The sequence below is a fragment of the Dicentrarchus labrax genome, unplaced genomic scaffold, assembly GCF_905237075.1.
Source record: "Dicentrarchus labrax unplaced genomic scaffold, dlabrax2021, whole genome shotgun sequence".
Taxonomy (NCBI): Eukaryota; Metazoa; Chordata; class Actinopteri; family Moronidae; genus Dicentrarchus; species Dicentrarchus labrax.
Genome location: NW_026136710.1, coordinates 7,701,894 through 7,728,757, shown reverse-complemented (window position 1 = coordinate 7,728,757; position 26,864 = coordinate 7,701,894). Strand labels below are relative to the sequence as shown.

At 40.9% G+C, this 26,864-nt stretch overlaps 1 protein-coding gene across 1 annotated transcript; it reads right to left on the bottom strand.

The window, feature by feature from the left end:
• Window positions 1-108: 108 nt before the first annotated feature.
• On the bottom strand, window positions 109-26,864 carry pcsk5a (proprotein convertase subtilisin/kexin type 5a). Its single transcript, XM_051413485.1, has 37 exons — window positions 26,673-26,864; window positions 25,065-25,169; window positions 23,689-23,865; window positions 23,403-23,546; window positions 23,040-23,116; window positions 22,711-22,799; window positions 22,430-22,602; window positions 22,037-22,243; window positions 19,827-19,927; window positions 19,614-19,717; window positions 19,096-19,216; window positions 18,640-18,828; window positions 17,281-17,417; window positions 17,021-17,143; window positions 16,708-16,810; window positions 16,245-16,435; window positions 15,924-16,008; window positions 15,362-15,465; window positions 15,078-15,216; window positions 14,738-14,853; window positions 14,017-14,119; window positions 13,010-13,146; window positions 11,937-12,137; window positions 11,684-11,752; window positions 11,506-11,548; window positions 11,177-11,319; window positions 10,206-10,406; window positions 8,717-8,800; window positions 8,381-8,579; window positions 7,313-7,527; window positions 6,330-6,572; window positions 5,281-5,517; window positions 4,988-5,165; window positions 4,140-4,357; window positions 2,898-2,998; window positions 2,239-2,437; window positions 109-1,106 (listed from the first exon to the last, which is right to left on the bottom strand). The coding sequence occupies exons 1-37, from the start codon at window positions 26,820-26,822 to the stop codon at window positions 622-624; spliced, it is 5,691 nt and encodes a 1,896-aa protein (XP_051269445.1). The 5' UTR covers window positions 26,823-26,864; the 3' UTR covers window positions 109-621.

Sequence of the window (26,864 nt, the reverse complement as noted above, 5' to 3'; positions counted from 1 at the left end):
CGTTTTCAACCATGTCTGATTCGTTCGTTGGACTTTAATTGCTTTGCTGCTGAATGACTGAAATCAGTCAGTTTCCACACTGCAAAGTCATGAATTACTCTTTTCTGATGCATTTTTTTCAAGACTTTATTTACACAGAATAACAACACATTTTCAAATTAAATTCAATGACAGCAAACACTGGGGGATATAGAAAAGCAAAAGAAATACCGTGATTAATCAAATTTAAAATGCTAATTCAACACCACAACAATTTAAAAGATGAATAATATGATTAATGAAACTGTCAAAACTGGTAAATGCCCATAATAAATTATCTTATATATGCGGGAAGTCGACATACTCCAAACCAAGTCTAGAAATCAAGCTTAATTACGTAAAAAGTCTTTAAGAATGCTAAACAACATGGAATTTTTTCTGCCGCACATTATATTTTGTGAATGGATAGCGGTTGTAAAATGCAGCTCATTATAAATAGATTCTCATGTCTCATTCGGTTCAACTCATATTCAGTGGAGGATAAATGGGTCTGTCCCCCAGGGCAGGAGGAGATAAACAGCACAGAGGGAGGGATAAGAGAGAAAAAGAGGAGAAATGTTTCTTTAGAGAGATTCTTTTGCTTCACCGGAACGTGTAGCTCTCATCGTCATACTCCAACTCGTCCTCGTTGTCCTCTCCCAGCTGTCCGTACCGGAACTTCCTGTACACGGTACCATCCTGGCCCATGTAAACAATGTCCTCATCTTCATCATCATCATCATCATCATCGTCGTCCTTACTCCCTAAGCGACGTTCCCCCATGTCAACCAACTGAGTCTCCTGGAACCGACCGCCGGAGGAGCTGGCGCGGCCACTATTGGAGGCAGAGCTGTAGCCGCCGTGCCTGCTGCCACCTCCGAATCCTCCACCAGAGCCCAGCTTCTCATAGCCGCGGGGAGTGATGTCCGGGGGCGCACTCTTGGAGCGGGAGTGTCTAACGAGGAAGAAGACGGCCACCAGTCCCAGTACCAACAGGATGGAGGCGATGATGAAGACTGCCAGGTTACCTCTGGACTCATCTTCCTCCTCGTTCCTGAACGCCAAGTTGGTGCTGAGGACACACTCTCCTAGAAATCCCACAAAGACCGGATGTTTAGACACAGATACATAAACATACACCAATACATTTCGTGCTTCAAGCTCTGTTTTTCTGTTGTCTACAAGAGTTCAATTTCCCCCATTTTACAGTTTTAGTTTGATTTACTCACTAAGATCCAGATGAGAATAAAGGAGCTGACATTGACACTTACACTCACAGTCATAAGCTTAATAAGCATCAGCAAGTGATTTTCAGACATGGGTTTTGCCTCTCAAGCTACATACAGCCCTATCTTATTGCTGTCTGTATGCCAGCTGAGAGGAAAGGCTTGCCACTATATCTGTTGTATCTTGTTTTTTGGTTTTAAAAAAGAAATCTACATTATAATTTACAGTTCTCCTAAAAAGATCAATATAGGTTAAGAACACTGATCATTGCAATAAAGATGCAAATACAAAATTATTAAGTATCATCAGGTCTCTATTAAGGACTCTAAACTTCATTTTAAAGCCACTGAAAGTAGTTCTCTAAAACATTAAATATTAATGACAACAATCAATCAAACTTAAAAAGACAAATTAAGGTTTATGTTTATTTAATAAGAGTTTAAAAAACAAGAACTTTATCTCCTTCATCAGGACTGTGTGGGTCAGATTTGATTGACAGTGGCCTGTCAACCCACCAACTGTTATCACATTTTGATGCCAAATTCTGATTGGTGCACAGAACTATGTGAGTCCCGCCCACTTCAAACCAGTAAGGAGAGCACAGAGAAAAAATTTATTTAGAAATTTTAATGTGAAATAACCCAAACTGTTCCAACTTTGAAAGAAGATTGTGTGTTCTTGTAGGACCACATTGCTTAGAGCAAGAATTATTGCATTTATGAGTATTAAAAATAATCAACAGATGAATCAGTAATGAAAGAGTTATTAGTTGCAGCCCTAGTATTTTTACTTTACAAGGGATACAATCAACAATATCTCATATCTTTGACTTTTTATCTCCTAATTTTGACATAACATGAACATTTATTTTATATATATTATCAAGGCGCTTATTTTTTTTTACTTGCGAAAATGAGCTTCCATACATGTACCTCTCTATTCTCCTCCATTTCCTGCATTTCTTTCAACAAGCAACACCAACCTACAGCCCACCTCGAGTCTCAGTGCAGTTACAACAGTCCTGCTGCTGCGTCGTGGCCTCGTCTTCCTCCTCCTCATGGCGGCAACAAAGCAGACAGCGCCCTCCAGCTTCTAAGATGGCCTGAGTAGGACACATGGTGCAGTTGGCTGGACCAGACCCCCGACATTCGAGACAGGAGCTGTCGCAGTCCTCACAAGCGTGGCCTGAACCCTGATGAGTGGCAGGAGAAAGGACTGACATTGAAAAGACTTATATTGATGGACACACAGCTACAGGATGAATTTTACATCACAACCATTGATTCTTTGCTTCTAAAGATATGCAAAACTTTCATTTCTAAAAGGACTGAATATAACTGAGGCACTGCCTTTGAGCCTAATCAATTAATATGCATCTACCTGCCAGACAATTTCAGTAAGTTGCCTCACAGCATGAGCCAGGAGATTTATTTTGAAATCGTGACACAGTAATAATTTTCACTCTGCTGTTTCTCCAGATTTCTCCTGGTGCAGTAATAAGTCAGTCTGAATTGCATTATATGATACCTGGGGCCAAAACATTAGTAATAATTATTTTTTGGTGAAGCAAGGCCAGGGTAAGGATTTTTGTTTAATGTTTTTATAAAAAGTTAATATTTGTGAAATTAAAAGCTAAAAAAAAGTGTGGTTACCTTTATTACAGGATACTGGCCTGTGTCGCACATGGACTCACACACGCCATCTGAGAGCAGGTATCCAGGGTAGCAGGAGTCACAGGACTGGGAGTTTTTTCCTGCAGATACATAACAACATAAAGGGAAACTCTGGTGATATTCTATACGTCTCTTATTGTCCAACAATACTATTAAAATATTAAAACTAACAATCAATTGATGCTACTAACAAGTATTGTCTTTGTAGCCAACGCCTAATATTTATGAACCACACCATTGCACCTGGTGAGATGTTCATACATGAACATGAATGCTGTGGGTTTTTTTTTTTTTTTTCAGTTCAGTTTTTCAGTTCACTAAATCCAGAACTGAAACTAGTCTCTAACAAATTTACTCTTGTTTCACATGGGCATCTGGCTAGGGAAGTCACAAAGTATTGAGCGGTGGACTAACACATTGTTGGTTTTGGTCTTGGGACAAAACTGAGAATATCACCAGCCTTGTTCCTGAACTTTAGATTAGATAAATCGTTTGTAATTGTTCACATTATTCTTTTAAGAACTGATATAAATAAGAGTTAAATTGAATACTTTTTAAGACCATCATGAATGCAATTTAAGACTTATTTTATGTCCATACTTGTGGAAAAAAGTTTGAAAGGCAAATTGTATTTACTAACATTGGTCTCACTTCCATGTCAGTTTTGGTTTATAGTTGTTATCAAAACCCAATCTTTCCGAAAAACCCATTTAAAAATAAGACTGAAAAATGCAACTTTGTATAAGTAACCTTACTTACTATATTAATACAATCAATTTTAAGACCTGTCAATAATCACATTTAGGTCCAGTGTGTAACATTTAGGAGGATCTATTGGCAGAAATGGAATATAACATTCATTGTTTTTTTTTCATTAGAGTATAATCACCTGAATATAGAAGTTGTTATGTTTTGGCTCTAGAGCGAGGTTTTCCGAGTTGTAATCGGAAACGTCACCACGTGATGCCACTAAATCCTACCTGCTGGACCTTTATGACACTTAGATATTTTAAGGCCTAAAATTCACATTGTTTTAGTCTTCTTAGGACCCTGCGGACACTCTGATATAACAGTGCTATGATCAATATACAGCTCAGTCCACCACTTTCACATCTGCAGTCCGTGGGGAAAACAGCACCATCAATATCTCATCACCTACATGTGATCTGTGTGTGTGTTTATCTGCATGACACTAAATTACTGCTGAGTGGACGCTCTTACCTGAGCATGTTCTGCAGCTGGTGTGGCAGGGCTCGCAGGTCCTATGTGCAGCGTCGTGGTAGTATCCCTGAGGGCACGAGGGGAGGCAACGGCCTTCTTTCCGCAGGTAGATGAGACCCGGAGCGCAGCTCAGGCAGCCGTCCTCCCCGCCCCCGATACACTCACCGCAACTTGGGTCACACTTCTCACACATCCTTGAGCCTGTGTTTCCATAGTGACTATCGGATGGATGGCAAGAAAGTTATGATAGATTAGATTCAATTAAATCGGATGAGATTAGAGTTTTGTTTGTCCTCAAAGGAAATTCCTTTCCACAGCCACTCAGTCACATACAGCTATAAACAACAGTAACTACTCAGACACGACATAGATAAGACACCATGACAGAGGGGATGCAGTCATAAAAAAACATTTCAAACAGAAACAGGTTCAGCATTATAAAGCAATATTTTCTTTCTTGCTATATGCTGCACAGGCCTGAAAGTATGTAGGGTGAAACGTCACAGAATTAAATAGCCTTTGTATCACTTTTGTGTTTTCTCTTGAGTATTTAACTGCACATCAATTTAACGGCACATTAATTTAACTCTCTCAATCACTGCACCCCAAATAAAATCAAGCCTAATTAGCATTTTACAGGCCACATGAATGACTATTTAAATCTCAGGCTAAATTAGCTTCTATCTCCAAACTGCCCCCCTGTCCAGCTAACTAAAGGAAAGCAATGGGTTTAGTGTCCAGAATGACATTATGTGACTAGGCCGATCTTTTATTAATGACAAAACCGTGTGACCGCACTTAATGTGATGGATGAGCGGCACAGCTGGATGGTGAGCAGGTTAAACTACCTGTGCTGGCAGGTCTCCACACACTCTTTGCCCTCTCGAAATAGGTGGGTTTTACAGGCGAGGCACTCGTGGCTGTGCTTTCCAACGCAGGACTGGCAGAAAGGGTGGCACGGTTCACATTTCTCCCCCAACTCATCCTCATAGTGGCCTGTGGGGCATTCAGCCACACAGGTGCCATCTGTACCAACAAACAAACATGATGATCATGCAGCTACACAAACAAGTCACAGATGCCTGCAGAGCTTTCCAGGACATGAAGACTTCAGAGAATTCACAAGCCAAACTCGACTCACTGAGCAGAAGATGTCTCTGGTTGCAGCTCAGGCAGTGAGCTTTGCTGGGACCTGAACACCTGTGGCAGTATTTGTGACACGAATGGCATTCCCCATCCTGGTCTGTGTACTGGCGAGGCGAACACTTGTTGGCTGATGGCACACAATGGCCGCGGCTGTCTAGCCTCTGATCCTCTTTGCAGCTGGTGCAGGAGCCAGCGTGGGGCCCGAAGCAGGTAAGGCAAGATTCATCACAGTCTAAAACAAAAAATATTCGTAACTGATTAAGTTATCACACCTACCAATCAATATTTGTTCATGTTAACTTGATATCACTCATTAACTTTATTGTAATAGTTAATCTGATAATATACCTTTGCAATATTAGTCAAGTCATTTTCTTCTGTATTAATACACCTTACTTGGTAGTTTCCACCTATTTGGCTCTCAAAGTGTGATCTGTGACAACATTTTCTGCCTTTCTGCTGTTCAGTTCAGATGAAAATAATCACCCTCTGACCATTTTTCAGTACAGCAATGTACTTCCTTTTAAATGTCTTACTGCTGGCAGCTACTGTATGTAGCAACAAAAGTGGGCATCGCCTACAACATTTTCCTGGGAGAAATACACTATCCTTTGTGTTTTTGAATAACAAAACCACAGCGGTGTGTCTTTCTCTAGGGAACTGTCTTTGGCATCGCTGTTCTGTTTTCAAGGTTTGACAGCTGCCTGTTAACTGTCTGAAAAGCGTTGCTATTTTAGTCTGAGCTAAAGTCAGGAAACACACTCAGGCATAGTAGAGAATATAATTGAGAAAACGCATGAAGGACGCTCTACAGGACAGAAAATGTTGCATCAGTGATGAGAAAACAAAGTTTTAGTAGCATCTCTGACTTCTGTCATATCCAAAAGGGCAGGAGTTATGAATATATAATAAAGAATATTAACAAAGTCAATGGATTTCAAGTTTTGAGTGCAGAGGAATGCATTTTTTTTGCTCTCATTATCCCTCAGTTACCAAAACTCTGAAACAGGAAGATAAACTTGTGCTGTATGTTTCCTGCTGTACCTTTACATTCTCCTGTCATAGGGTCTCTATAGGTATGGGAGGGGCAGGCTGCCAGACACGCCCCACTGTGCAGAGTGGCCTCGGGGTCCATACAGGCATCACAGTCATTGTTGTTTGGGCCGTCACACAAAGCACAGTCAGGGTGGCAAAGCAAACACTCCCTTTGCTCTTTGTCCTCAAAGAACCTCTCAGGACAGTCTTGCACACATTGGCCCTCATGGAGAAAGTGATACTCCTCACAGCCTGCACAAAGAACAGCTTTTAGCACTGAATGGGAGAACAGTTTAGTACAACTCAGTGAAACTAGTATCCTTAAGTCTCTGAGAGGAACGCAAGAGGAAGAAAAGCCTTTTCTCTAACAAGGCATGAATGACAAATAGACTTGAGGCAGGTGAGTCAAATGTTGTACACAGTCGATGGAATAAAAACATTTCTGACATTATCATCTAGACACAGATTTAGAGGTTGGGGAACAGGGAGTCTAGCTTAGTGTGGTCACATGCAAAACATTTGCTAATTAGCACTAAATACAAAGTAAAGCTGAGGCTGATGGGATTGTGTCGATGGTGCTACAGGCAAACGGAAGGGACTACCAATTCATCCTGCAGGGGACATTTAATAGTAATCCATTCAATAGTTGTTGAGATATTTTATTAAAAATCCTAATGGTGGTACTGGAGGAAATGTCAGGTGTTCACCAAAGTCATTAGGAAAAATTGTCTGGGTACTGTGAATGTGTCTGAAAAATGTAATGGCAATCCATTCAACACCTATTTTAAGTTTGGATCTAAAGTGGTGGAGCAACCAACATTGTCGCCCCTGGAGTCATGTTGTCAGTGCGGGTCTAAAAATAACACACCACACTTGGCTGGTAATGAAAACACAATCCAAAGAGGACTATAAAGAGGTAAACAGACATTGTGGATTAAACTGAATGAGCTCTAACTGCCAAATTTGTTCTTTTTGCATTGTGCTTTCAGTACCTGTGCACTGCCCGAGTGGGTTGCACTCCTGACAGGCTGAGGGGCAGTGTTGGCACTCCCTGTCCCGGACAGTGTGCTCTGGAGGACACTCCTCCACACACTGGTGCTTGTGTAGGAGGAGAGGTTCTTCACAGCTGAGGCAGTGGGTGGCGTTCTTCCCACAGGACGCACAGCCCGCCGCACAGCTACGACACACCTGGCCTGCAAGATAACCCCTGTGAGGAGCCAAACAGAGATCAGTAGAGAAAAGGCACAAGTACTGGGCTTATTATGCATGTATGCTTTGCATTTGCATTCTTCCCTTAACACTTAGATTATGTTGAAATCACATCAGTTGAACCAGGCGGCATAATGGACCTATATTAGATGCATCACTAAACAGATGCATTACTTTTAAATTCCTACTCAAGAACATGGCAAGTATAAACATTAAGTCTCTTAATTAAGTGATTAATTTTCCTTGTATAATGTGTCAAGTTGGAATGCATATATTTCTTATTTTTTATTTAATATGCTGTCATGGATTTATGTGCTGCTGCTGGGGTAAACAAGAGGACTGACATTTTGCTCTGCTCTGCTCTCTGCTTCAGTCTACAGAGGACAGCTGATAATTAAACCAGACAATCATGTAGTACTTAAGTATTGCTAAAAAAACCTGCTCGGTAATTGGTAGTAAATATAAAATAAAAATAAAGCCCTCATGGCCAAAAAGTTAAAATGGTCGTGTCAGTGCTAATGGAGCTTCAAGGACCTCTTCACCAAGGACAAGATATTCTTTCGATCTCAAGGATGTCACAATTTAATGGCACATAAACATCGAGTAGGAAACGTCAAAGTCACAGCCAGCAAACACATCTCCCGTCATTTTAGTTTTCGTACCTCAGAGATAGTTTCAAAAGATGTGATTTCAACATGATTTTGCCAGCAGGGTAAGATTCCCACAGTATCCAAACTGAGAATAATCAATTTCTGGAAAGAGCTGGAGCACATTCCCAGAATGTGAATAGTGTGTAAATACATTTAAATTTGAGACAAAAAAAACTAACAGCGACAGGATTGACCCCTCACCTGACACACTCTTGGACACACTGTCCATCCTGCAGGAATAATGGGGCTTTACGAGTGCTCTGACAGCGAGTGCAGTGCTGAGCGTCCACACACTGTAAACAGCCTGGAGGGCAGGCCTCACACACACCGCTCAGCCGACTGGCAAAGAAACCCCCCGGACACTTTGACACACATGTTTGCTGTGCGGTCAGAAACCGCCCTGGAGAAGGAAGACAGAGTAAACATCATCACTGCAAAAGAGCTCGATATACTGTTGTGTAACCACAAAAATATGAAACTGCTGTTGCAGGCCTGAAAGCATAAAAACACCTAATCTACATACTGTAAGTGACAGACCTTTTGCACATTTTGTACACTGGTTCTTCTCGTCTCCAGAGCAGGACTCACAGGATGGATGGCAGTCTTCACATGCACCATCATCTGGAGGTTAAAGAAACAACACAGTGAGCATGAAAGAGCCAGAGTGCTTATCATTACACGACAGAGAGAAACCAAGCCCTGATCCAGGACCATCCTAGTACGTGTCCATAGGGACGTTTTTGGATACAATGGGTCATGTCACTTCACAGCTTTGGATGCTTTAGTCTTAATGAACAACAAAACACTTGCTGACTGCACCTTGCTTTCTGCTCTCGGATTTAAAACAACAACTTTGGCAACTTTTATATTATTAATTTATATTACGAAAATAATAGATCACCATGTGTTTCTAAAAACATGTCATGCAAGAAATATGCCATGAAGTTGCTGAAACTACATGTTGCAAGTTGCTGCTATCTTCATTTTAGATTGACAACGGTTAGTTTTAAAGGTTCCCGTGAGTTTCCAGAGGCGGCAAGTCTTGCTGCCGGATGCCCCCGATTTGCATAAATAATATAAAAATGACAAGTTGTGATTTTACAAAAAAATGTTTTAGTTACTTTACACGTTTTCTCCCACCTTGTACGTAGCTAAGAGGATTGTCTTTCATCCACTGAGTTTGTATTTTCAACATTCTTTCCGTAATGAATTGTATCAATGTCTGAGTGACTCAAATGTATGCTCATGATATGAATAATGAAGGTCCTGGATTAGGGCTAAGGGAACAATTTCAGCTTTACATAAGTGTGGAAATGTTGCACCTTTGCTTCCTTTTCTGCCTACATTTCTTGCATCTAATCCCCTGTAAAGAAAGAGTTTGACATTTTAGGGAATATGCTTGTTTGCTAGCTTGCTGAGAGATAGAGCAGAATTAATAACATGCTCATGTCTGTATGCTAAATATGAAGCTAGAGCCAGCAGGCGATTAGTTTAGCTAATCTTAGGATAAACACTGGAAACGGGATGAAACTGATACCCTGGCCAGGTCAAGAAATAGTTCCAACACGTTTCCCTGTAAAACTTTCTTCCCTTGTGTGGTCTGAGGCTTTAATCCAAGGTTTTGTAGTTGCTGAAATTCAAAGTTTAAGAATAACTTTACTTCTGTGTGTTCATTTTCAACCTTTGTATTAACCTATGTACTTTTCTCTGAGTTATTTTAGTTCCTATAATTAAGATGTCTTGCCTCACACTAATTACCATATGTTGTTTTAAGGTCTGTCCAACTAATTCTTGGGGGGAACTAAATGTTCAGCATATACAATCAATTATTTCAAAGCCTGTATCTGGCCCACGTTCAGTAGTTCTGCCTGTTTTGAGTACTTAAGTTGGTACAAGGTTCAGGGACGGTGGCACACAGACCAATTACCCTCCAAGATTTCTTTTCTGCCCCTGTGAAAGTGCCCAAATCCCTGATTCATTATGGGCAGACAGTTGGATTAGTGGAATACACAAGTATTAGTCTCACCACTGCGAAAGGTCTTAATGGGACAGACCTCATGGTCAGACACACACACTCCGTTTTCTAGTGTCTTCCCCTCCTCACACGACAGACACTCATCGTCCTCCGGGCCGTTACATGTCACACAGTCTGAGTGACACTCCTCACAGTCATTGGTGTCTTCGTCACCATAGAAACCATCAGGACACACTGAAACACAACTCCCCTCTGGGAAAAATGGGAGAGATCAAATTTTATGTAACCCACTTAGTTGGGCATGTTCACAACTTTAGGTATTTGTTCTTTACTTAAAGTAGAATGCCACAGATTGTACACATAACATTTTTTTTTTTACAGATCTTTGGGAGTAACTCTGCATATGTAAAAAAAAAAAATGTTGCAGTTGAGTTGCATTGTGGGTAATGTAGGCGGCAGGTTTTGACAAGAAAAAGTTAAATAAAATACATGATATCTCTGGTTCTGTTGCATCAATTTTTATCCATATATATATATATATATATATATATAACAGTGCATTATCAGTACTTTACTTTTAATACCCTAAGTACATTTTGCTAAAGATACTTTCATACTTTTACTTATATGTACAATAAGCTTTAACTGGTAATGAAACTCCATTTCTCTCCATTTCATACTGATGCCTCTATATGACCTACAAAACAAACAAGATGATCAGCAAGAAAATATTAGATAGAAACTATTTATTTATAGTTATTCTTAATGATAATTTGGTCTGATTCCCCTTGAAATCTATGAAAATGAGGGGGTACATACACTACCACTTTTGTCCACAGGGGCCGCCAGAATCAACAAAAAAAAATTAAAGTTCCTTCTGAGGCTCTACGTGACATTTTCAAGACTTTCACTTGAAATGGAATATTTTTATATTGCATTGATATTTTTACTAAAGGATCTTCTTCCACCACTGTAAATAATACTTCACGCTTTCATGTCTTGACCATGTGGAGCCGTTTTACCTGATAAGAAGAGGTCGCTCTCACACCAGTAGCACTCATGTTCATCACAGCTCACACAGTTGTCATCACATGGAACGCAGGTCATCTCCTCTTCCACGCTGTACGTCTTAGCCGGGCAGTTTCTGTAGCAGCCATCCTGAAAACTGATAACAGAAGCAGCAGTCTATAGCTGCGTTTTTTCTTCACACATACACACAAACACACAAAAATCCACTCTACTTTCACAGCAAAAAGGGCCCTTTTCATTCTAGCATTGCAGTGAACTGAAAGGCAGAGCGAGTGCAGAGAGGTGAGATCACACATGGCCACAGTGAGGCACACAGCCTTACTTGTAAAAGCCCTCAGTGCAGGACAGGCAATGCCTGGGGTTATCTGTTGAAAGCAGACAAAAAAACTCAGCTCTCCTTTTAAACAGGAACTACCAGGGAAAACTCTTGAACATGGTCGGCAACACACTGGGAGGAGAGCTCGGTCTATGTTCACTTTGGCTACAGAGCCGTGACTTACACAGGACACACTTCCTGCAGCCCTCTTCACACGCCATGCAGTCGTCGTAATCTGGATCCTCCACCTCCCCTTAGACCGAAGGAAAACAGAGTGTGAAATAACGAGAGAAACGATCAGAAAAAGAGGGTGAGAGAGGGTGAAGATTGGACATTTGTGAGACAATGCTTTTTGAGGTCATCTTTGACACGGAGTCACTGTGTAGCACAACATATATTTAAAAACAGCTCATGTATAACACTGTGTCCTTTTTTACCTTCTCCACACTCCAGCTTCGCACACACTCCATCAGAGACGTAGTAGGAGGAGTTACACTTGAGGCAGTGGGTGGAGCTTGTGCAGAGCCAGCAGTGGTCTGAGCAGGGCTCACAGCTCCTCTCCTTGGTGTGGTAGAAGGCCTCGGGACAGGCATCCAGACAGTGGCCTTTATACAGGTAACGCTCCACTCCAAACTTATCTGGAGGACAAACAGCAGTGTCATGCTGGGAGGAGGTGTGATGTTGAACTTTGGTCGAACCTTAGCTTGTACAACTTGTACACTACCTGCCCAGCACCAAATAGACAATCCACTGCTGGTGAACATAGTGGAGCATTTATCAGGTAAGGAGCCAAATAATTTCCTCAGAAATTAATGGAGAGGTAAATGTAGAGTTAATATTGGACTTACATTCATCAGGTGGCCAGAGACACGACTGCAAATGAATGCTAATGTTGCTCCATGTCTGCTGGATGTGTAAATGAGCAACTGTTTGCTAACAAGTTCACCACATCCACTTTATAAGACGATAATATGCGAGTGTTGTGTTTTCAGCTGTGTGGTTATATAGTGGCATGCACAGCTGTCTGCTGCAGTGTCTTTTTTCCAACTACCACAAGGGGTCGCTAACATCAGAAATGTTGAAATCCTGGATTTTGATTTGATATAATACTGTTTAACCTAAAAAAAAAAACTTAATTTAAATAATTAAGTAAATATATTTATTCATATATTTAGATTTTTATATTTAAGGCGGATCTGCTTTGCCTGTATGTATATATGTTCATTTACTGAGTGATTTGGAGACCTGTTTAACCATCGCAGTGACTGGAGAGAGGGAAAGAAGTGACTATTTCCTGTTTCCCATGGAAGCAACAGATAAACATGATCAATAATATGTGGAATCATGAACAGAAGACTAATCAATAAAATCAATTCTCCCAAGGTTCACCATTGCTTTAAAGCTAAAAATGTGTGTGGTCTCTTTAACCAAATCTGCTTTTACTTTTTTATGTCCCTGTAACTCTCTCTCACACACAAACAGTATATATCCACGTCTGTTCACTCCTCACCAGTGTCACAGCTGGTACAGTTGGCAGCCCCTGCATCCACACAGGTGGCACAGGTGTGGTCACACAGGTGACACTGGCCACCTGACTGGTATTTGCCCTTGGCACACTCCACCACGCAGCGGCCCTCATCCAGAGCCCTGCAGCCGACAACAACGTCAAAAACACTTTTTCAGCTGCAACACCACAAAATCAACAGATATGAATCCTGTCTATGCAAATGAGTTGAACTCATTTACATCCCGGCGTGTAACATATGGCAGAGTTACACAGATGAAGCTGAGTGTGTTGACACAGGGAGAAGAGGAGGAGGGGTGGGGATTGTTGGTTAAGCTAGGAGGCAATGTGTGATTTTAGATACATATACTATATATAATGAAATATGATAATAATAATGAATTTTTTTTCTGACAAATCACGTAGAAAGCAACAGACCTTAAATGGGACATTTTATGCCTTATTCATATTCAATCCAATCAGTTAATCCGCCAATTATTTTTGCAATTTATCCATTATAGTGTATGAAATGTCAAATAACAGTGACAAACAGATTGCAAGTTCACAGAACCCAAGGTGACATCTTCAAATAGATATTCAGTTTACTATGATATATGACAGAGAAAAGCAGATAATCAACTCTCTCCTTGAAAAGCTGGAACCAGCGACTGAAAATTACTGAAACGATTCATCGATTATCATAATAGTTATGATTATTTTTCTTTCAGTCGCCTCATCAGTTAGGTGCCTGATTGTTTCAGCTCTACAAAATTTCTTAGACATTTTGTTTAAAATGAAATAAGACTCTGTCTTTAATAACACACACAATTAGTTTTCACTTATATCGAATTGATGTCCTACTGGCTTTGATTGTAAAAAATATCAACATGTCCATGAAACATTACTATTTGTAACTCTACACGTTGGTGAAACACAATTTTTAACTCAGAGAAACAGAGGGATGTATTCATTTCCCCTCTGACCCTGAATCTAAAAAGTCAAGACCAACTCACCGTGAAGAAACACAGCTGATGCAGTCTTCTCTTTGCGGCCCTGTGCACTTCAGACACGTTGCATCACACACGTGGCACTTTCCGTTACTGTCCTGGTACTCTCCTGTTAGACATACAGCAAGAGAACGACACTGACTGTAACAACTGCTATATGGCCATGTGCTATATGCAAATTGCAGAATCTGCAATTGTTTTAATAAAAGGTCAAATGTGTGACAGAACAGCATTATAATGAAGTACTGTAGTGCTGCAGAGATGCACTGGCCTACAAATCTTGTTCTCCAGATTTAAGAAAACATGTTTGTTTGCTACAGACCCCCAAAAATGTTCCCACACTAATCAAAATCTGTCGAAATAATCGAAATATGATCTTTTTACTGTATCGTGCAGCCCTACTAAGAAATGAATAACCATCTAAGAGGTGGGCTCAATTTCAGATGCCAAAGAATGGAAGCCACATATAAACACAGCTGATTAATGGCCAAACTGGCTAATAAATATCACATTGTACATATACATATATATAAAACAGTCTTTATACTCTCATCCAACATTAGCAGCTGTTGTGTGTATATGATATCAATTCACTTTTGTTTTTGGTAATTGTGTTTGTGAAGTTAAAGAAGTTACAGAAGCAAGAACTAAATGCGTTAAGGTATTATTATATGTATCTAGCAGCAGTGAGCCAACACGTAATAAAGGAAAACAATGGTTGACTGACCGTCTGTGCACTCAGTGTTAACAACACACACTCCCTCCTGCAGGCTGTGACCGCTGGAACAGCTGCTGCAGTTCCCCCGGCTCGGCCCCACACAGGTGAGACAGCTGGCGTCACACCTGAGGAGGAGAGCATGGAAAATGAATACATGTGCACACAAACACACGTTCGGACCACGACAAAATACAGACACAAAGAAAGAACTACACCCATACAGTCACACAACGCCAAATACAAGCGTGAAAACAAGCACAAACACACACAGAAGCCAACCACCAGAATAAGGCCTGCCATCAGCAGATAAACAAACCACCCACACCTGAACACACACCAGTGAGCTCACCTCCTACATATCCTGTGCCCATCAGCTTTCTCTGGGATTGGCTCTGTGGCGTAGAAACCAGCACTGCAGGAGGGCACACACCTCCACTCCTCCGTCAAGTAGCCTTCTGCACAACGGTTGCATGCCTCAGCACCTGCACCTGATGCCACATGAGGCAGAAACAAACATGTTTTTAAATGGATAAAGGACACAAAGGAGTGCTGCAAACCAGAAGAGCTCAATATCAGGAATTTAAATTAGATTTCATACAGTTCATGACCCCAACCCTTGACCTGTGCTCTCACCTGCACAGGTCGCGCAGGCCTTGTGACAGGGCTTGCATGTGCCTTCCTGCTTGTCATGGTAGAATCCCGCCACGCAGCTCTGCTGGCACCGATTCCCCTGCAGACTGGAGAGGGCGGAGAGAGCATGTGGCACCGTGACACACACACACACATAGCCAATCATGTGACACCGTCAAGATGACTCATTGCCTTTAGACCGCAGACTCAGTTTTCCAACCCACAACACACCACCACAAGTACTTGGTGAACTGAGTCAGAGTGTTCCGGAAACTTCTAACTTCTAACAATACGGTGAATTTGACAGAGATGTTTTGTCCTTTCTTGTGATAATATTGCAAAATGGAAATGAAGATCCATTTTTCTTTTTCGAGCAGTGTGTGGAAAGGGAAGGATAAAATATTCTTTTGAATAGAGAGTTAAAAATATTGTGGCTTTTTCTAATTGTTATGATGCTGCAGAGGGTGTGCGTGCACAGAGAGAATCAGTATTCTCTGTGACTGGAAGAGAAGGAGCAATGTTTACCGAGCAGTTAATTCAAGCATCATCAGAGAATTTGTTTCACCTTGTGTCTGGTTTGCATTCTGTGCAGATGCTGTAGGAGGTGCACTTCAAGCAGTTTTCATTGCACTTTCTGCACATATTTGCATCTGTGGGGGAATCAAACAATACACATGGAATACACATCAGAGCGATTAATCAATCTTACTCACAGACCCCTCAACTGCAGTTACATCAACTGGCTATTCATTAGCAGGCTCATATGCAGCTGGTTCCAAACAAAGGATCCTTAAAGGTTCACTGGAGGATATTCCTTCTGTCTTGTTATGTATAATTACAAAAATGTGACAAAACACAAAGGCAGGTTTGAAGCCAGAAATCCAACCGTGGTCGAGGTAGTAGTTATCGCCACAGATGGCTGTGCACGTATTAGTCCCCTCAGTCAGGTGATGACCAGGTTGACAAGAAGTGCACTGGTCACTGCGACTCCCAGTGCAGCTCTCACAGGAGGAGTAGCACCTCTTACAACGCCGGCGGTCGCCCCAGAATCCCCTGGGACACCCTGATACACACATCCTATTGGACAGACACAGACCAAAGCACATAGAGGACAAGAGCTATGACTCTAAATGAGTGGGTGTAGATTTTCACCACTGTAATGTGAAACCATGGTCATGTTCATTTTTTGTCTTCTTACATGCAAGCATTAAGAATTTGGCACAATGTATAAGCACATGGACTTAATAACATCTGATTATTTTACTTTTCAAAATGTACGAGCATTATCAACACTGTACAATGCATTTTGGATCTGCTAACTGTACTCTGCGCTGTGCAATCATGCTAACCTTGTGTTGTTCTTGAACTTGAGAAAAAAGTGTAAACACGTGACACACTGCTGCGGGCTGGGCCCCTCACAACCATCGTCACTGCATTCTGGGTCGCAGGGTCCTGGAAGGGCAAATACTCGCAAAGTCACTGCACCATCGTGGGAACGACAGATAAGTTATTCAGATTGCTGATATAGTTCCATATTTATAAAAGAAAAACTACCTGAACTGACATCCACTGTAAATCTGCATTAGAGTCCATTTAGCTGCTATGTGAGAGGTCTGAGCTAGAAGAAGGGGCAGCTTAATACCAGCTGAGTACATGACTCACCACTGTACTCTTCAGTGAGGTCACTATCCATGGGCATCTCAGCAGATCGGGCTCTCTCACGATGCACAGGATACGGCTGCTCTGCGGTGCCATAAATCACCAGGGACCAGTCCTGTAGCATCCCTATGAAACAAAAGACAAAAAGAGAGCAAGATAAGAGGTCTGTCTCGGGAGGCCTGCACTGTATTTTAGCTGCTGCTCTAGTTGAACTTCAGGCTATGTTTCATAATACTGAGATGTTACAGGGAGGAAGAGCAGACCTAGTTCAGTGTTGTCTCTCTTCTGGGAAGGAGTATCCTGGATTTTCAAAGTCCACTCCCCTGCTGCTTGCTCCCCCCAGCAGTGAGTTGTCATGAATTCCCAGTTCTGAAATCCCTCGGTGGAGTCGTCAAGAGGCCTAAACCACAACATTACATAATCATGATAATACTACCACTACTACTACTACAATTACTACTACTGCTGCTGCTGCTACTGCTGCTACTGCTGCTACTACTGCTGCTACTATAGATCTTTACAGGTAAAAGTAAAGAGAGTTCAATAAAGTACAAATACTGCATTTAAAGTATTACTTATGTAAAAGTATTTCAAAATGTACTAAAGTATCAATAGTAATTAAAGTATTATATATATTATCCAATGATTTTAACTGATGCAGTAACATATTAGTAACATAAGCAGCATTTTCTTCATCTGCAAAGTAATCTGTCAAAGGAACTAGTGAACTATGTTCACCAGCGAGTCACTACCTGTGTCTGTCTGCTGTTTGGTGCTGAACAGATGGTGTAGAGTAATTTTATCAGATCTTTTACCCTGAAAACAGCTGACTGCTGTGGCTGGTAGCTTTGCTATGAGAGTGGTGAGACTAAACCTTAACATGTTCCATAAGACTAAAACAATAGGCTGATGAACAATAAATCAGTCTCACTCAAGAGCTGCGGAGAATTGCATAGTCATGTGATGATTATGAGTGGGTTCATCACTGATTGACCACTTTCACATTATACACAATAATTGAACCCATTGTTAATATATATAGCAGCTTTAAAGGTCCAGTGTGTAATATTTAGGAGGATGTATTGACAGAAATGGAATATAATATTCATGGGAATGTTTTCATTAGTGTATAATAATGAGTTGTGTTTCTGTTAGAAAAATCTACAGAGGGAGCGGGACGCGAGAAGTGTTCAGTTGGTTGCAATCTGCAACTTCCCTCGTACATAGTTACTTTTCCACTGACGTACTTGAGTCTCTTGTTGCTAATTTGTGGTGTATTTTTACTATTGCAGAGTTTGCTGAAAGTGAGGCACTGAAAGCAGCAGAAAATTGCCAGAAATGAATTTTGCCAGAAAATTAAACCTGTTCCCTGAAACACCATATGAGCACCACTCCTGTGATTTTCCAGTAGTGTTTGCCAAAATCCAAATTTTTCTCCCTAATGGGACAAGGTTGCAAACTGGAGAATTTAGCACTGTGGAGATATGCTGTGCTCTAAATGAAAGAGTGTGGCTCACAGATTACTGCTGTACGTAGAAACCATGTGGTGAAGCCACAGGAGGGGGGGGTGATATTTTAGTTTCCACACATTCTGTCTGTGATTGAGCATTGCTCTTACTTACCTGTTAGCTAGCAGCTGCGACACGGTGCCTGAAGGTGATGTGAGCGTGATGGAAAGGTCGCCGCGACGACTGTGAGTGATGGTAACACGGACGACGACATGCTCCACATAAACAACGTGCTGCAGGGACTCGCTAGAGCAGCCCGCACTCTCATACACAGACGTCAACACCGAGCCTGGATGAATAGTTCTGTCATGAGACAGAGAGAGGGAAAGAATAAAGAGACACAGGGAGCAGCAGAGATGAGAGAGGAGGCAGAAAACAAGGAGCAGAAGAGAGAGTTACAAGGAAAGGAGCAGTAAAGAAAATGACACCCATTAAAGTGTGTGAGAATCAATGTGAGAGAAATCCATGTGAGAACTGAGACAAAAATAGATAAAGTGTGATAAAAGGGGAGGAATCAAGGGAAGCCCTGACTCAAAGTGGAGATCTCTTGCAGTGTGGTTGGTGTGATACCTGCTCAGCTGGATGGGAGCCTCCTCCAAACACTCATGCTGTGAGGGAACTTGTTTCCAACGCTCAGCCTCCTTCACCATGCTCTCAGCATCCAGCAGGCCAAAGCCATACAGGTGGCTCACTTATACACACACGCAAACACACACACACACACACACACACACACACACACACACACACACACACACACACACATACACATACACACATATTACCACATTAGCTGGGGCATAAAAGGCACTGTAGCTTATAAAAGACATCACACACTCCTGGGACTTTGTAGGCGTTTATTACTGTTCTGCTCACAGTATCTCATTAGTTTGTATGCTCGCTGTTTGATAGTTTCCCTAAAAAGAGCTGAGAGAACATTTACCAAAATATGCTTATCAAGCTTAACTTATCTTTGCTCATCTTCTTTATTATAAGTTTTGGGAGGACTGCATTCAAAAGATATCATGCAATTATTCATTTCACTTCAGTTTGGAATTAGAAATGTAGCAGAAGACCAGTGGGAGTACCTTTGTATCCGGCTCCATTAACATGCCAGTCAGGATCAATAAGATGATTAGCTTTTGATGTTCGGACAATGATGTGCTGCACATCCCTCCAAGTTAGCAAGGGGCTGAGAAAAGGCCAGACAGAAGAAAATCATACTCCCATCACCCAATCATACTTTTTAACTTATAACTGTGCCTGCTTGTCTGGGTTTTATGTGTGGGAGAGCTGCTTACTTGGCATCCAAAGTGAGAGCGATGACACCTGCAGCCATGGAGGAGGAGAGGGAGGTTTCTGATTTAGTCCGGCTGCAGCTCTGCTGTGGACCCAACGTTACCTGTCGAGGACACCAGATCTTTTTAGCTTTTCATTATTTAACGATATTCACCTGCCATTACAAAGAACTGAGCTTTTCTTCTGTGCTTGATGGCCTTAATGGAGTAGGCCACGATAGACTTGCAGTATATATACAGATCCTTTAACCTTATAATATAGAGTCTGAGTAGGTAATTTTTCCTGTGTCTATGTGAATTTAAAATTCATCATTCTACCAGGAAGAAAGTTCATAGGGAGTATGTCTGGGGCGTATTTGCTTGATTGACAGGTGTCTCAGACCATCACACTCAACTGCAGAAGTTGTTGCTTGTTTGCCCCCAACACTACCCCCCCCCAGCCTCCACCTCATTTCCCAAACATGTATTTTTTGGCTTTAAGCAGCTGGCAAGACAGCATTGATTATTAAATCTGTTAAATTTCAACCAAAGTTACAAATGCCATCATCAAAAAATGATATAAAAGTGATTTTCAGATCTGTTGTTAATATAATTTTATTATCAAAAAAGAGAGAAAAAAGATCTTTGTAAATACATCAGAAACGCTCCTCGCGCCTCCAAGACTCTGGGGGGGAGACAGTAATGCCTTTAGGAGCTTGAAGGCAACAAAATAAATATCAAAACACAACACATAACTTATTTATTCCATAATCTCTGTTTAGCTCTGCAGGGAAAGCAAAGGGGGTTTCACTAGGGTAAGTTATTGTAGGTTCCAGCCACAAGATTAGAGATTTAAGAATTTCATATTTCATGGCAGGTTAAACTTTTATTTTATGGAAACGTAGTTTCCTAAGAAGAACAATGTAGCTTGATACAAATTATAGGGAAACAGGAATGTCCTTGAGGGAAAAGCTCAATTTAAACCCAAGTAAATATTCATTAATTATTCATGTATTACTGGAAACATTAGTCAAAATGTTTAATTGTTTGCTTGTTCGTTCATGAGTTTCACATTCAGCTCACCTGCTGTGCACCGACTAAAGGTTAATAGGAATTATCAATTGGACATTTACCAGATGAACGCTTTCTATTTTCCCTATGAATAGTATTAAACTATACAGTTCTGTCCAGGAAACATCTCAAATGACATTGAACCATTTACCTCTAATATCTACATAATTATCTACATAATGCTAACTTACCTAATTCATAATAATTATATATATTATGATTATCATTTTGAATTTGGGATGATGGGTAAAGCCAGCATGGATTGAGTAAAGTAAAGAAGCAATGTGCAGAGTGTGCTTGTAACTGTTGACTGAGAAGGGCCGTGTTATTTTGGGCTCACACACACACACACACACACACACACCTTGATTTATTTGTCAGTGAATACAATCAATACCAATAAATGTTCATAGGAACATTATGTAGTATGTGGATGTGGGTGCTTTTGTAAACTTTTTCTCAGCGAAAATATCAGAACACAAAATTCACCACTAAGGTGCCTCCATTACCTATGGTATACCGACCCACCTCAGCACTATTGTTATTGTAGTTCTGTATTTTTCATTTATTTTCGATTAATTTAAGTTTAAGTTTCCAGAGAGGGTTTGCTTGTTTCAGTTTAGTTTCTATTGTTTGGGGTTCTTCCCTGTACGCTTTTCTAAAAATGTTTAGTTTTAGTTTGTTTTTATTAGCCATAGTATTTGTTTGTCAGGGGCAAGGTTTAAAAAGTTTAGAATAGAAATTACAATACAAATACAATGCCTCACAGTCATGTAGACATCTCAATAAATGCCTCCTTATGCTTGTTGTGTTGACAAATTTGAGCAAATTGAAAGACATTTCCTGTGTATTTTTATTTTATTTTAGTTAGTTTTGTCAGTAGTTAGTTTGTGTTTATTTCTAAAGTCTATTTTTTTTTTTTTTTTTTATTGAGTTGTACCAAGGTAAACAATCATTCTCATAAAGCTTTACAGTAGAAGCCATATATGAAGTGCAGCAGCAGAAAGTAATAGGGCTGACTTAAAATAGACTAAAATGTCTTTTCACACCTAGTTTTAGTTTTTAGTTTAATTTGAGTAAATTATAATAACCTTGCTCAGCACATCACAGTGTATCTTCTGAAACTGAACAATCACGCAGAAGATGTTTCTTTTTTTACTCACCACTTCCTCTGTCTCCCCACCAGTGTAAGCTGTTGTAAGTGTGGAGGAGCACTGCTCCAGGTAATCTGGCCGGCTTCCCCGCTGAGTGCTGCTGCTGATAGAGATAGTGTAGATACTGTTGCTGTAGCCGTCGCAGGAACAGTGGTCACCTCTTCGCCCTCCGTTCCCTGATGCCCAGACGAAAACAGAGCCCCTCCCATGCCGACCCTGAGATTAATTGGGGAGGCAGTCAGAGGTGATTAATGTATTAATGATATTTACACATTGATAAGGAAAAAAAGATAAGCCCTTGAAGTAAATATACAGCCGCAGGTAGGGCACAGACATAAACCAACACACAAACAACCCGTTTTCTTCCTCTTTCACACACAAACTCTCTCTTCTTTCTCTCACTGTTTTGATGCCATTTCGTAAAGCAAGACGAGCCAAAGGCCCAGGTCCCTCCAAAGTGGCCCCATCATCTTCTGGACCCCAGCTAGCTAAGTAGATATCAATATACTGTGGTCTGAAGCTTAGTGATTGGGCCTCCACAATGTCTGTCACATCTCCATCCAGCATACGGATGCCTACAGGTCAACCGGACAGAAGAGAGAAAATGATAATCTTTGAATCCATTACATACAAAACTTTAACCTCCACAAGTCCTCTAGTTTCATGCCGTCACATGTACTCACCGCCTATCCGTGCCTGGAAAGAGACTCCAACAGTGCACTGAGAGTTATTTGCAGCCGCAGCAACCATCCCTGCACACTTACTCCCATGGCTTGAGAGAAAGGAGGAGAACATCAGAACATGAGGTTAGATGCATATGCATGAGGAGAAGACAGGCTATTTCCGTTACATCAAACCAGTGAGAAGACAGAATTCAGACTGGGGAATTTGCATATCCATATATGCATGTAATTACTGAAAAAATGGAAAGAAAAGCATGCATTAATTAGAATTATGATGGGGAAACTGCAAAACAGGTGCAAAGAGAAATCTAGAAACAAGAAGTACTCACAAGTTAGGAGCATTGTTGGAATAATTGGGAGAAGGATCTTGGTCTTGTCCATTCATATCATAACTGGCGAGAGGATCCTAAATCAGAAGGATGGTAAGTAGCGGCACATAACAAAATGCCAGGGGCTATCTGTCTCTGTTTCATCAGACAAATCACAAAGAGTATTATTCACCAGTCCACTCGACAGTTAAGTGGATCAGACGTTTAATGTCCATTCCAATACTGTTGGCCGGCCTCTCCAAACCTTTGGCCCAAAAGCTTTGCCTGCAATATCTGTCTCAGCGCTGCGCTCTTACACTAAGAGCTCTGCCAAATGATTAATGTCCCCTTCCCGAGAACAGCGTCCCATCCCAGGGCACTTACATAATTTGGCTTCAGATCCGGATGCTCTCTCTCAATGCCATCATCTAGGACAGACACCACCACACCCTTCCCAGTATACCCTCTCCTCCAGGCCCCCGCAATGTTCATACGAGACTGGCAGCCTTTGGACTCATCACTGCAGTGCTGTGGAGCAAATAGTGGGACATCCAATTTAGCCCTTGGGACTAAAGAATAAATCAGGGTCTATTTTAGGCTCTGTCTGTCTGGGTTTATGTGTCTGTGTTTCAGACTTGAGCTTAGTAAAGGAAAAAAAAATCTGACTCACAATGTACCACAGGCTGTTCCACATTGAGTCATTATAGTGCAGGGATGCAGGGGTGCGGCTGGACTGAGGATGAGCAGTGTGAAGGTGTTTGTTCTTCGTGTCAGTGGTGTAGATGTGACTGGCTCTAGAGTTTCTCTTTGCTCTTCTCTGAACCACCTGCTGTTGGAGCCATTCCACCTTAAAAGGAAAACACAGGGTACTTATACAGATGTAGACATAATGTTTTTAGACACACTACCGGCATGGCTCTAGGCATGGCAGTGGTCAGGTCAGTTGAATGGTCAGTCCACCACTTTGGCCCACACTGACTTTCATGGAGAAGATTAATCTTAATGACTTTGGTGACTTTTAATCTAGCGCCACCAGCAGTTCAAATGTTTCATATGAAATATCCCAATACTCTAGTTTATTATCACATAATTAACAGCCTAATTAACAACAGTCCCATAGGCCTCATCTCTCATAGAGCTGCTAGTTTGCGACTTAAAAGATAATTCTTTATAACAACTTGTGCCGGCATGTTATTTTTGTAGCTAACTAGAAAATGTATCTAACATTAGCTCTGTGAGTTGGTTGAAGACTTTTTAATGTTTCAAGCTGACTTGTTCAAAACAAGAATCTTGTAAAAGGGAGCTTAAATATGCACATTAGATGAGATTAGATTCAACTGTACTGAGACAAAGAAATACAGTGTAGCACCCCAGCAGAAGTGCATAAACCCCTTCTGACATTAATTATATACAGCATAAACAGCTGAATATGACTACAGTGTATACTCTATAGGTCAGATATGAAGGCCTAAATAAAGTGCTGTTCACCCAGCATTTATTATAAGTATGGTGAGGGGAAAATTATATTTAATTTTGTTTTATGTTTGGCTGCTTAGTTTATATACGTATATACTTATCTAGGCCTGCAACTATTGTAATAGACAGGTCAAAGTTTAACCAGTTGGTCTGTAAAGTATGATGGATGTTTATAGGAGGCAGTTTGGGTAATCATTTTGCCCTTTGCCTTGTCACAATTTTCCCAGATTTCAGAAAATTGTGTGTGTGTGTGTGTGTGTGTGTGTGTGTGTGTGTGTGTGTGTGTGTGTGTGTAGAATACTATTATTACTGGAAGAAAAAATGGCCAAACCACAATTACCCTCTAAATGTGGTGTGATACTGGCCATTTTGTTCCTCTTTATGACTCTTGCCATCCTAAAGCTTTGAGGTTGTATGAGTGTGTGTAATGCCATGATGTGGAGATATGAATGTGTCGAATGGGCCAGTACATGAACGTGTGTGCTTATGTGTTGCAGGTAGAGAGGGGGCGTGCAGCTGATTAATAATCTAGCAGAGTCTTCCAGTTCTCCTCATATCCCATTACTATACCTTGGTCTCCTTGGCGACGCTAACAGTCACCTCTTTGTTGGAAACAGTGGATTGCTTCGCTGTCTCCTGGTGCCGAAAACTGTAATAACTCTTGAGGTCTCCAATCTGGTGAAACAGACATCAAATCCTCTAAATTAATTTGTTTTCAGGTGAAGGTGTGTTGCTCATCCTGCTCTGTCACTGTACTAAACAGCTGTTAAATTATGAAACTGCCTTTGGTGGCTTTCATTAAGGCGGCTACCTTACACCTGTGATAGTTTTTCAGGCAATGGCAACCTGAGCCACAAGACACCAGCTTCACTGCTGCCGCTCATGTGTTTGTGTCCATAATGCCATGACGTCAACAGATCTTTTTAATGTATAAGAAGAGCAGCTCGTGGTAATAAAAAAAGTATCATAGCAGGGACATTTTCTGACTGATGAGAATAAATGATGGTCCTAATTTATTCCCTGGTGGCTCTGTTGTGAAATTTACTTTGACTTCTGACCTCTATGTAACAATCTTTCAGTTTCTAAGGTTCATTCTGGTCATATCACCCGTAGTGAAACATGGACCCAAGCAAATTTCATTACAGCACCTATCCCCGGGGAGTCCATGTGTTGAATTTTATGGGCCTGAGCTCTATAACTCGACCTATTTTATTTATTTGCTTTATTATTTATTGATTTTGTTATTATTTGCTCATTCTGTGGGTGTATTGACATGTTTGGTCTGATTGATTTCAGTTTTTTTTCGTTAGTTCTTTGTGACCTTAATTGAAATGGCAATAAAGTACTGGTTCTTCGAGGTTTAACTGTTTGGATAATTAATATTATATAGACAAGGATAGAATAATAAAATGAGGGTAAGAGGTGAGCGAATAAAATGTGACTCTTTTTTGGCAGATTGGTATCCTTCTCTTAGCCACGAACATCCCGACAGGCTTGTAATGTAATGTGTAATGAGAAGCTGCTGACCTCTGACATTAAAAGTTCTCCAGGACTCCACAAAAGTAAAAAATGTTCAGTCTGTATGATTAAACTAATATTTTAACTTCATTTTGCAGTCGCTTAGTGGCAGTTTAGCACTCCCTCTATCAGTTTATTACCATTTTATCATTTTGAGACATAATCATGTACTGCAGCTATATTTGACTGTCAAATATGATCAAGGTTTTCTTAAATCTTGCACAGAAATTAATATTACTCTAGTTTCTGCTAGGCAGATGGTGGACAGTGAATTGAAAACACAAGGACATTTATTGCACTTAACCTCAGACATAATACAATTGATGTTATGACTCTAGTTGGATATCTGCAATAACATTACTTTATATGATATTGCAGGTTTGGCAGTCTGGTAATTGGTTAAATTGGACACTATTAGCCTATTGATCTCTCTGATTAAATCTATATCAATTACAGTGGTGAGTTGGAGAGGATGTATTTGAGACAATATTTTGCAACAAACGTTATACTGCATGCTGGATTTTATCTAGTTTTGCTGTAGCTCAACGTATTTTAATGGGATGTGGCCTAACTTGAAGCTCGACAATGTGAAGGCCTACACACTGAGTCCACTACAGGTCTACAAAAAGAGAGACAGTCAGTATTTTGCATCACACCTACCTGACCAATGTTAGTAAATCCATATTTCTCTGCTATCCTGTTGACAGACTCACGGTCAGCTTTTATTCTTATCGCCCAGTCGTTGGTGTATATGGTTGCCTGACACAACTGGAGCAGAGTTACCATCCACAGCGCATAAAAACGCACCATCACTGCAGAGATAAGTAGGCTTCCTCTAATAAGACTGTGCCA

Excerpts from the sequence above, each read along its gene's own strand:
- pcsk5a (XM_051413485.1), bottom strand. The coding sequence starts at position 26,822 with ATGGTGCGTTTTTATGCGCTGTGGATGGTAACTCTGCTCCAGTTGTGT. Across the intron at positions 16,436-16,707 it reads AAGTTCAAGAACAACACAAG|GATGTGTGTATCAGGGTGTC; the intron begins GTTAGCATGATT and ends TCTGTCCAATAG. Across the intron at positions 2,438-2,897 it reads GCCAGTATCCTGTAATAAAG|GGTTCAGGCCACGCTTGTGA; the intron begins GTAACCACACTT and ends GCCACTCATCAG.